The sequence below is a fragment of the Maylandia zebra genome, linkage group LG23 (genome assembly GCF_041146795.1).
Source record: "Maylandia zebra isolate NMK-2024a linkage group LG23, Mzebra_GT3a, whole genome shotgun sequence".
Classification (NCBI taxonomy): Eukaryota; Metazoa; Chordata; class Actinopteri; order Cichliformes; family Cichlidae; genus Maylandia; species Maylandia zebra.
In genome coordinates this window covers 13,097,086-13,108,079 of record NC_135188.1, presented here as the reverse complement: position 1 = coordinate 13,108,079, position 10,994 = coordinate 13,097,086, and the positions used below count along the sequence as shown (strand labels likewise).

The window sequence follows — 10,994 nt, the reverse complement described above, 5'->3', positions numbered from 1 at the left end:
TTAATCAGATTACATTTAATAAGCAGGAATGAGACCTGTGAATACATGGCACAGTCGCATTATGTACATTTGTTAAGGAGATGGTGCACAGATATGGTTGTGGGGAGGGGCGGGGTATAGGAATCTTAAAATGACCCTTCAGTGGGCTCGGACTGAGCCTGGTGAGAAACACTGACTTTAAGTTAAAAACTTTTTTAAAATTTATTATAAAGAAACACCAAGAAACAAAAACACTACTGTTTTTCGCACATGAACGTCTATATACACCCTACGGAGAGGAAACTCACACAAACCAGATGGGATCTACCACAGTGCTAGGCTAGAGCCTGTTTTTTTTTAGTTCAGCTGGAATAATACACAATTCTGTAACACAACAATCAGAAACTAACCCAGAGTGAGGCCGTGTTCGTTCCTCTCTTTAGCTTATAACGCTTTTAAAGCTCATTGCACACCCCCGCCACCCCCACACACAGACATTTGTGTCTTTGCAGTGTTTCTATGTATGTGTGCATCGACACACGAGACCAGCAGTCTCTCTGCGGCCCTTCAGTGTCCCGTTAAGTAATCCTGGGTGGAGTCGGACGCAAACGAGTCTGCGTCCTCGTTGTCGGAGTCCTCGCTGCTGTCGTCGGCTGCGGGCTCGCCGGACAGGGCGATGCGGGCGTAATCGTCTGTGTCAATGGACTTGCAGAAGTGAATGGCGTACTTCAGCTTCTCTTCCAGGACCTGTTTACACGAGTACCTGGGCAGCTTGAGGAGGAAGAAACACGTGTAGGACTCTGGCAGGAAGTGGTCGGGGGGGTTGTACTTATCCAGCACCTGAAGACAAACGCGGAACATTAGTTTTATATTTAGAGCTTTATTTTATGTATTTGAATCAGGGCGAGAGATGTTTCTGCTGATTCTTTAGTCGAGAAAAAGTAGTAGTAGAAAAAAAAAAAAAAGTGAAACAATTTCAAGAACAACGTTAAACATAAATGTTCATCTTTGCATGTGCACATGCGTCAGATTAGTTGCAGCCTGGCTACATGTCACGGTTACACGTCAGTTTACTATGACAGTATACAGTACGACATTTATGCAGGTAGTTGGTGACGCAGAGTCAATCATTTCACTCACGAAAAGCGTGAAAAAGAATCAGGGGACAGCTTTTAGGTTTCTCACCTGGACCACAAAGTCTCTTCCTCGGAAATCAGCGATGGTGCGCGGCAGACGTGTGCGGCCCCAGACGAACCTCAGGAATAGAGACCTCTCTGTGTTTGAGAAGGACTCCATCACGTCCCAGAACCACTGAATGAGAGGTGCTGTCGGCTCCACCCCTTTATAAGTGGCCACTGACTTCAGCAGGTGCAGCGGGATGTCCGGGCTTCCGCACACCTGCGAAGAAACAAACGCACTATAAAATCTGCACACAACCTGGGGACAGATGTGGCTTCACAGCCTAGAGCTGCTCTCCCTCACCATTGTTTCCAGCTCGTAGCCAGTGAAAAGTGACAGCAGGGGGACGGGGACCACTCGAGCCATTCCCTCACGCACTGCAGACACTTGCTCATCGAACTCGTGGAGTCTGCAGGAAGACAGAGGGAAACTCAAACAAATGCACAGCTGTTTTCACACATGCACTGCAGACCTCAACGTTTATAGGCCTTAGAATGATGAGACATCAAGCGACCTTTAACCTGCCAGCTACCCAGGGCATCAGTTCAGATTTTGGTGCATTAAAACTCAGTGAGTGGGCGTCATGATTCACTTTATCCAGAAACCTCCATCACCTAAACCACACAGTATTTCCTGCAGTATGAACAAGTCTGAAGCAGACTACTTCCTGCTGTGGACTTAATGTGAGAGAGGAGAGCTGTGGGAGATTTGTTAACCTGATGCTCTAGAAACTGTCCAGAGCTTATTTGTGAAAGTAGATTATTTGTATGCAGTGAGCATGTTCTCTTACCTGTAGTTGATGGCCAGGCGGACGTATTCTGCGCGGTTCTCCAGGGTGATGTGGGAGTATTTGGAGCTGAGCTGGATGTCTTGGCCGCTAGCATTGGGCACGGTAAAGGGCAGGGTCAAGGCCTCGAACTCCTCAGGTGTGGCCTCGTTGTCCCGAATGTACATCAAGCCAGGAATAAAATCCTTATCAACCTGGGGGGAAAAAAACAGAGCAAATCACTGCTGGGGATTTGAACTAAACTGAGTAATAAACGTACAATTTAGCTGAACTTTACGCAACATTTATCCGTGTGTGTGTGTGTGTGTGTGTGTGTGTGTGTGTGTGTGTGTGTGTGTGTGTGTGTGTGTGTGTGTGTGTGTGTGTGAGAGAGCATGTGCCCACATCTCATTAACACAACACAGTTCCCGTGAGCGCTGGAGTGATCCATTTTTTGGAGTCTTGTGCTAAATTCATTTCCCAGCTAACCTTTCCAATATCTCAGGGGCAAAACCACAAAACAAGGGCAGCTTTGTGAGGTAGAAGCCCTTTTTTCCACTCCACTGTTCCCCCAAAGACGGCTCAGGAGCTCATGATCAGAGTTTAAGGGCAGGAGTCGACTCACACCATCTCTGAGACAAAAGCTGAGGTTATGCCTCGCGACATTCTTCACTTCAGCAAGTATAGATTCTAACCTTTCTGAGGAGCAGCACAGTGTGAGTTTCGAGAAACATCTAGAGAGGTCCGTACCACTGCAGAACAGCGGAGGGGCTTAGGTTTTAATCTCAGGAGGAATATATACGAGTGGGTTTCTCCTCCATGTTATAATGCACGTCATGTGGTTTGTTATGTCAGATATTATACAACATTTTCAGTCTTTCACCTTTCCAGCTGCAGGGAGGAGGAAAAGCTGAATTCTGAGCTTCTGTCTGAGTGTTTTGTGGGTACCGGCTCCAAGAAAGAATGGACAATATGAAGCTATAATACGCTTTAAATGGCCCTTGTGTGAGATCATTTTAAATGCTCCTGAGTGTCCACGCTCTCTGCTCTGAGTGCATGATCACTTCAAATTCACTGTGGTTTTGCTTTTGATCTCTTTACTTTCTCCTTTTCCCCTTTGTCGCTTCCTTCGATGCAGACTCTTTCCACTTCTTGCTCTAATGCTGGGTCAAATTTACTTGCTCTATTGATAATTACATCTGGAAAAGAATTAGTAACTACAACACCGTCATCATTTTAAGCCTTTTTGTTGAGAAGCATTACATTTTATAGCCTGCATGAGTGAAATGGTTATTGTCCATGTCTGCACTTCCTTTACTTCACTAACCTTTACTTCACGAAACTATGTTCCCTTTCAGTCGATTCACTCGGTACAACACATAAGTATGGGATATCACGCCCTCGCGTGTCCTGGCTGAAGAAACCTTTATTCACGCCTTTACGGCAGATGACGTGTGATGACACGCGCAAGGCCCCGCCCGCACATATAGCCGCTGCCATCACCGTCATCCCTCAGTTCTTACGCTCTTCACCTCGCTGAGAACACCTCTGCTGAGTTGGGCTAGCTAGCTACTGCTAGTTAGCTCCGTTGTCTGCCAACTTGAACCTAGCTTAACTGCCCCTGTTGGTGTTAGCCTCCACCGCCCAGCTGGTGCGTAGGCTGCCCGCGGAGCGCTATTTTCAAGTTTTTCTTGTGCAGCGTTTCGCTTTGCGTTTTGGGAATGGACTCCAAACCGAAGCGAGCAAAGCAGAAATCTTCTGTTCGCCCCTGTCCTCAGGGATGTGGTTTCTCTTTGCACGACAGCGACCAGCACGATGCCTGCCCTGTCTGCCTGGGGATCGTCCACGCTAGGAGAGCGTTGACGGAGCCCGAAGCTTGTGCGTTTTGTCGCCAGCTCCGACGCTCGACCCTGGAAAGACGGGTGACGTTTGTGGAAAGAGTGCTGGGACGCTCGGCTGTCGCACGGCATGACCCTCTTCTTTCCGAGTCTGGAGCCCCGGCTTCGTCCGAGTCCGAAGACGAAAATTTTCAGGTCGATGTCCCCGCGATTAGCTGGGCTGACCACATGGAATACGTTGACGGGTTAGCCGATGACGGACCGGAACCATGCAGGAGCGCTGACGGGCTTCAGCCTGGGTTGAAGCCCGCCAGCGCTCCCCAGGAAGACGATGACGTGCTGGACATCGGCCTGGACATCCATGGTTTGTCGGAGGATGAGCAGGAGAGCTCATTGTCGACCCAATATGCCGCCGCTGCTGCGCCGGTCGGCCACGATGACACCTCTCTTTTCTCCCTGTTTCGCCGTGCCGCTGAGAAGCTGCAGGTGGACTGGCCCTCTCCTCCACCAGCTCGGAAGCCGTCGCGGTTTGCGGGTTTTTTCCTTCCACCGGAGCCCGCAACGGCCAAAAACTGCCTCCCCATGTTCCCAGACTTTCTCTGCGAGCTAACAGCGTCATGGGACAAACCTCTGTCTACCCGCGTCACTGTGCCCGGCTATGGACAGTACATGGAATTGGACGGCGCCGAGGGAGCTGGTTTAGCTAACCCACCCCCTATGGAGCCGTCTCTGGCTGCTTATCTGGCCCCGTCCCATAACCATGGTGTCGGTGGCCCCGCGACTCTGCCGTCCAAGCACTGCAGATTCTCGGCCTCGCAGCTGGAGAAGATTTATCGGGCTCAGGCCGGCACCGCTCGAGCCATGAGCTCCGTCACCATGCTCCAGACGTACCAAGCAATGTGCCTGGCGGAGCTTGGATCGCTGGTTCCGGAGGACAGCCCGCTGTCACCTCTTCTTAACGAGGTTAGAGTCACCACGGATTACATCCTCCGTGCGTCTCGCTGTGCAGCGCTCTCCCTGGGCAGAGGGATGGCTTCGACAGTGGTGGCGCAGAGGCACCTGTGGCTGACCCTCTCCGACGTCCCTGATAGAGACAGAGCTGTGTATCTGGACGCACCAGTGTCTGCGGCTGGGTTATTCGGACATTCACTTGAAGCCATTCAGGCTAGATTCGATCTGAGGAAGAAGCAGACGGAAGCTCTGCGCGACATCATCCCCAGACGCCAGCCCCAGCCCAAGCCCACTGCTAGCTCTCACAGGCCCGCCGCTCCTCTGACAGCTGGCAAGAGACCGGCGCCCACTGCTGGAGTGGGAGGGCCGCCGGCGAGAGCACGTACTCCGGCCCGAGCTCCACGCCAGTCGGCCTGGGGCAAAGGCCCTCCCCCGGGCCCCCGACGGGACCCGACGCCCAGGAGGAAGAAGCCTCAGCCCTCCTAGCTGTGATTGCGAGTGGGGAAGGGATCCGGCAGCAGGGAGACGCTGCTCTTACCCCTCTGTTGCCGCACAAGAGGTGCCGCTTAAGTTCTGTTCAGGTTGTCAGCCCCAGAAGGCGCTGCACTTCCCTATCGCGGTCTCCCAAGCACATAACCCCTGCACACGGTTCAGATGTGTTGAATGTTCAAGCGACCACATCGAGTGTTCCCGCTGTTTTTCATTGTTATGCCCCGGAAAAGGTGCACCCAACAAAATGTATAAATGTACATGTTCCCATGTTGCAATCAATAAAGAGTGTGGTTTACTCTCAAACAATCTCAAATGCTCAACCTGCAGGCGAAATGAGCCAGGTCAGGCAGGGGATGCAGTCCCCTGCAGACACACTGGGGGGCGACGGCGCCCCGCCGTCAGTGCTGCAGGCCAGCCGGCTGGCTGCTCACTTCCCTCAGTGGGTGCTGCAAACCGTTGCCATGGGTTACCGGTTGCAGTTCCGGGTCAAGCCGCCTCGTTTCCAAAGAGTCGTGAACACGATTGTCAACCCCGAGGCAGCCTTGGTACTCAGAGAGGAAATACAGGCGCTATTACAGAAGAGAGCAATACGGGTGGTCCCCGCTTCGGAGACGGACAAAGGTTGGTACAGCCGTTATTTTGTCATTCCGAAGAAAGGGGGAGGGCTTCGTCCCATCCTCGACCTGCGAGTCTTGAACACGTACCTGCGAACGTACAGGTTCAAGATGCTAACACTCAGACAGCTCCTGAGTGCAGTCGGCCCGGGAGATTGGTTTGCGACAATCGATCTAACAGATGCTTATTTTCATGTCGCTATACACCCGAAACACAGGCAGTTTCTGAGGTTTGCATTCGAGGGCGTAGCCTACGAATACCTAGTGCTGCCGTTCGGGCTGTCGCTCGCTCCCCGCACCTTTACGAAATGTGCCGAGGCAGCGCTAGCGCCCCTCAGGAAGAGGGGCATCCGCATCTTGGCATACCTGGACGACTGGGCTCTCGTGGCTTGCTCCAGAGAACAGGCGGAGACGCAGCTGTCGCGGGTTCTGTCACACATTCAGACACTGGGGTTCTCTGTGAACTTTCAGAAGAGCTCGCTAATCCCAGGTCAACAGATCGCTTTTCTCGGTCTGGAAATATGCTCTCTTTCCAGCCGCGCACGGTTGTCAGAGCACAGAGTGGCCGCGTTTCATCGCTGCCTCGCTCAATTTCAGCTGGGACGCAGACTGCGTTTCCAGACGATATTGCGCTTGTTGGGCATGATGGCATCTATGATCGCCGTAGTGCCGCTTGGGCTGTTGAAAATGAGAGCGTTTCAACGCTGGACTCTCTCTCACCGTTTGTGTGCTTCGCGTCACCTCCGGAGGAGGCTGCCGGTAACTGCGTCTTGCATGCTAGCTCTCCGTCCTTGGAGGGAGCCCGGGCTACTGCACCAGGGCTCTCGGATTGGGAGGGTGTTGTTTCGCAAGGTGGTGTCCACAGATGCTTCCCTAAGTGGGTGGGGAGCGCTGTGCGAGGGTGCGTCAGTGAGAGGGATCTGGTCCGCGGCTCAGCGCCAGCTGCACATCAACCACTTAGAGCTGTTAGCAGTGTTCTTAGCTCTAAAGCGTTTCCGTCCAGTCCTGCAGGGCCAGCATGTCTTAGTCAGGACGGACAATTCAACAGTGGTGTCTTATATAAACAGGCAGGGAGGAACACGCTCTCTTCCCCTGTTGCAGCTGTCTCGCTCTCTGCTGTTATGGTGCAGTGTTCATTTTCTGACTCTAAGAGCCACCCATGTCCCGGGCCACCTGAACCTGGGGCCGGACCTTCTCTCCAGGGGGGGTCCTCTGGTGAGAGAATGGAGGTTACACCCTTCAATAGTGGCTCAGATTTGGGATCTATTTGGCGAGGCGCAAATAGATCTTTTTGCTTCCAGGGTGAATGCTCACTGCCCCCTGTACTTCTCCATAATCGACCACGATGCACCCTTGGGCTTGGACGCGCTAGCGCACCAATGGCCAGACGTGCTCCTGTATGCATTTCCCCCAGTGGAAATGATATCTCCAATTCTGGAGAGGGTGCGTCGGCATTCCCTCTCTCTGATCCTGGTGGCCCCTTGGTGGCCCGCGAAGTCGTGGTATGCAGAAATAATCAGCCTGCTTGCAGCAAGTCCTTGGCAGCTTCCTCTCCGCAGGGATCTCCTCTCTCAGGCGGGGGGGGAAGTGTTTCATCCGCGCCCGGATCTGTGGCACCTTCATGCTTACCTGCTGAGAGGTTAAACTTGGTTGCTAAGGGTCTGCCACCTAGTGTGGTAGCGACGATTCAGAGCGCCAGGGCCTCGTCTACTAGAGGCTTGTACGCTTACAAATGGCGAGCCTTCGAGCGATGGTGCCAGGACCGCCACACTCTCCCATTTCAGTGCTCTATTGTGGATGTTTTGACATTCCTGCAGGAGCTGTTGGATAAAGGCCTTTCGTTTTCGACGATCAAGGTTTATTTAGCGGCTATATCTGCTTGTCATATCGGTTTTGACGGGGTGACACCAGGTGCGCATCCCCTCGCCGTGCGTTTTCTGAAAGGGGTTCGCCGGCTGAGGCCCGTGCTTAAGTCCGGTGTCCCTGCTTGGGACTTGTCTTTGGTGCTGGAGGCCCTTTGTGGCCCTCCGTTTGAACCCGTTGAGTCGGTAGATATGAAACTTCTTTCGTATAAGACCGCATTACTTCTCGCTTTGGCCTCGGCGAAGCGAGTGGGGGACCTTCATGCGCTGTCTGTGCATCCTGCCTGCACACAGTTTTCTCCTGATGGCCGCAAGGTCGTATTGCGTCCGAATGCCGCCTATCTTCCCAAGGTCATGCCTGCATCTTATAGTTCGATGGAGTTTGAGTTGCTGAGCTTTTGCTCCCCTCCTTTTGAATCTGAGGAGCAGAGGAGGGTGCATTCTCTTTGTCCGGTGCGTGCGCTACGCACCTACATTGAGCGCACTCGGGATGTGCGTTTGTGTGACCAGTTGTTTGTCTGCTTCGCTGATCCGAATAGAGGTAGAGCTCTGTCCAGACAGAGGCTGTCCCACTGGATTGTAGAAGCTATCTCGCTGGCATACAGCACCGGAGGTTTTGCGTTGCCCCACGGGGTGGGAGCTCATTCCACCAGGGGGATGGCGACCTCATGGGCTCTTTTTAGAGGGGTGCCTGTGGCTGATATTTGTGCAGCGGCTAATTGGGCGTCGCCGCACACTTTTGTGCGGTTTTATCGGTTGGACGTTACAGCCCCTTCGGTGGCTCATGCTGTCCTTTCTGCTGGGTCTACCACTCACTGAGGATGTGGTGGTCCCGTTCCGGTTCGGTGGCTGCTCTGCGGGGCGTGTATATAGGTCCCATACTTATGTGTTGTACCGAGTGAATCGACTGAAAGGGAACGAATAGTTATGTCTATAACTTCTGTTCCCTGAAGGAGAGGAACGAGGTACAACACAGGGTGGCCCCACTGAGCAGTTGGCTCGGTGAAGAGCGGCTATCGAACTGAGGGATGACGGTGATGGCAGCGGCTATATGTGCGGGCGGGGCCTTGCGCGTGTCATCACACGTCATCTGCCGTAAAGGCGTGAATAAAGGTTTCTTCAGCCAGGACACGCGAGGGCGTGATATCCCATACTTATGTGTTGTACCTCGTTCCTCTCCTTCAGGGAACAGAAGTTATAGACATAACTATTCGTTTTTTTGTTTGTTTTTTTTGGTTTTTTTTGTGTCCCGTTTGGATCTTTAGCCTTCAGAATTGTTGTCTTAAGGCCAAGAAAGAAGCCAAGCGGATTTATTTTACCAAGTGGATCATCATGGCCTTGCCATATTGGTCCATTTGATTGACCTTTATTATAATTATGAATTTATTTTATTTTCAGTTGCTACAAACGGGACAGACATGACTGGGGGATAGGACAGGGAGAAAGAATGAAAGAAAGAGGGAGAGAAAGAAAACCAAAGGGGAGAAACTATGTTAAGGGAGGGCAGCCAGTTTGCTTCACAGGTGAAGTCAGAACTAAAAACGGCCAATGAGCTTCTCCTGCATTTTTGTTATTTTTAAACTAACCACTGGTTATGTGGAAACCTGCTACATCCCCTTTGCCTTTTTTGCCTCCTCAGACAGCAAAACTCTTTGCCCAGCTGTTCTACTTATTGCAGCATCCATCCTTCCAGCTTCAGACAGATAAAGAGCAAAACAGAAGCACGGTCCTCTTTTGGTTGTGGTCCATGTAAAAGGAAAGACAGTGACAGCAGAGGGAATCAATCCAACTCTTAACCTCTTAGGACCTGGCGTCCACATATGCGGACATCACATTTTGGGTTGTCTAGACCAAAATACTAATGGAATAGTTCGGGTCTTAGGAGGTTAATAGTGTCTTTAAAAAAAAAAAAAAAAAACAAACCAAAAAAACTACAAAGTATACTTATTTATTTTATAATAAGTTAAAGCAAAAATGAAAACAAACACGCCTGTGAGGGGGCTGTGCACGTACCTCACTGAGGTCAGCGATGGTCAGATTCATGCCTGCCAGCTGTTTCCAAACAGGCTCTGCCAAATTCAGGCTAAGAGGGCTTCCAGTCCGGATTGCAATCCCTAGGAGCACTCCTGCAGACGCAGCAAGGCAGAGGACATTACCCACAGATCAAACATGAACACTGAGCTGTGCGAGGACGCGTGAACCAATAATAAAAATTATGTGTACTAAATAAAACAAGCCAGGTGCTTTATCAGTGAAAATGCAGATGAAATATTTACACTTTTTATACTAAAAGCATATTTTCAGAGTTGGTTTATCTGGGATTAACACCCCAGTCCTGACTGGGAGATTAACTGGATTATACCTAGGAAGCGGAACATGCTCATGTGAAGAGCGGACTTGGCTGCGGGGTTTAGCAGGAAGCAGTCCCTGTTGGCGCCCGACTCGTCGCGGCCATTTGGGGTGACAATGAGCAGAGGAGTCAGTGCGTTCTGCAGCTCCTCGCACATTTCAGCGATGGACTCGCTGTAGCCTCCACCGCAGTCATCCACAGACTCCCCTGAGAAAATAGGTGCAGCGTATTTAAAACAAGGGTAAGAAAAAGTTTCTGACAGTTCGGAGTTTAAAGGGAGGCGTGGGCATCACAGCGTGGACACATACCTACAAATTTGACCTTCCACACGCGATGAGGAAGCAGCAGGCTGTCGGGGCTAAAAGAGCTCATTTTGGCACACATCTGACCAAACACAGACTTTGTTCCATCAGGACCTGCCAGACCTCCTTTGCTACGGGAACGCTTCACCTGTGGGGTGAAGAAGAAGGGGAGGAAAGAAAAAAAATAGAGATTAGTTTGATCTGGTTCTGTTGTGGGCTTAACAACTTCCTGCTAGATAGAGAGGAAGTCCTGATGTGCATGACCAGCTCGTTATGACAGCTCCCACTACAGATACAACTCAAGTTAGATGAAGGGGAAAGGGGTGGAGGAGGAGGAAAGACTCCCTACAGACAAACTGGAGAGCAGATCACACACCATGAAACAATCCCCTTATGAAAGACATCACATGTAACAGTCAGGAGCCAGTCTGGAACGCAGCCTCACAGGGAAAGGGAACTACAGTAAGGGGGGCCGGAGACTTGAAAGTAGACCAAAGTGAGTGATTATGTGAGCTATATGCATGTGTTTCTAAAAGTACCTGTATCCTGTTCAGCTCCACCACAGGTCCGTGCTGTCTGTCCCTCACCATCGTGGCTTGAACTACCTTCCTGAAAGCCGCTTCCTGTTCAAATAATTTAAAGAAATGTTTTAGTGCCTGTC

At 51.3% G+C, this 10,994-nt stretch overlaps 1 protein-coding gene across 4 annotated transcripts in view; it reads right to left on the bottom strand.

Moving 5' to 3' along the window:
- Window positions 1-10,994, bottom strand: part of herc2 (HECT and RLD domain containing E3 ubiquitin protein ligase 2) — a 67,168-nt gene continuing 56,174 nt past the window's right edge. For all 4 annotated transcript variants that reach the window (XM_004552801.6, XM_076880419.1, XM_012919526.5 and 1 more), the window contains exons 84-91: window positions 10,873-10,956; window positions 10,340-10,481; window positions 10,044-10,238; window positions 9,695-9,807; window positions 1,949-2,139; window positions 1,462-1,567; window positions 1,165-1,377; window positions 1-819 (exon numbers count right to left, since the gene is read on the bottom strand). In XM_004552801.6, coding sequence (XP_004552858.2) covers window positions 547-819; window positions 1,165-1,377; window positions 1,462-1,567; window positions 1,949-2,139; window positions 9,695-9,807; window positions 10,044-10,238; window positions 10,340-10,481; window positions 10,873-10,956 — 1,317 coding nt within the window. In that variant the 3' untranslated portion in view covers window positions 1-546. The remainder of the gene's footprint in view (window positions 820-1,164; window positions 1,378-1,461; window positions 1,568-1,948; window positions 2,140-9,694; window positions 9,808-10,043; window positions 10,239-10,339; window positions 10,482-10,872; window positions 10,957-10,994) is intronic.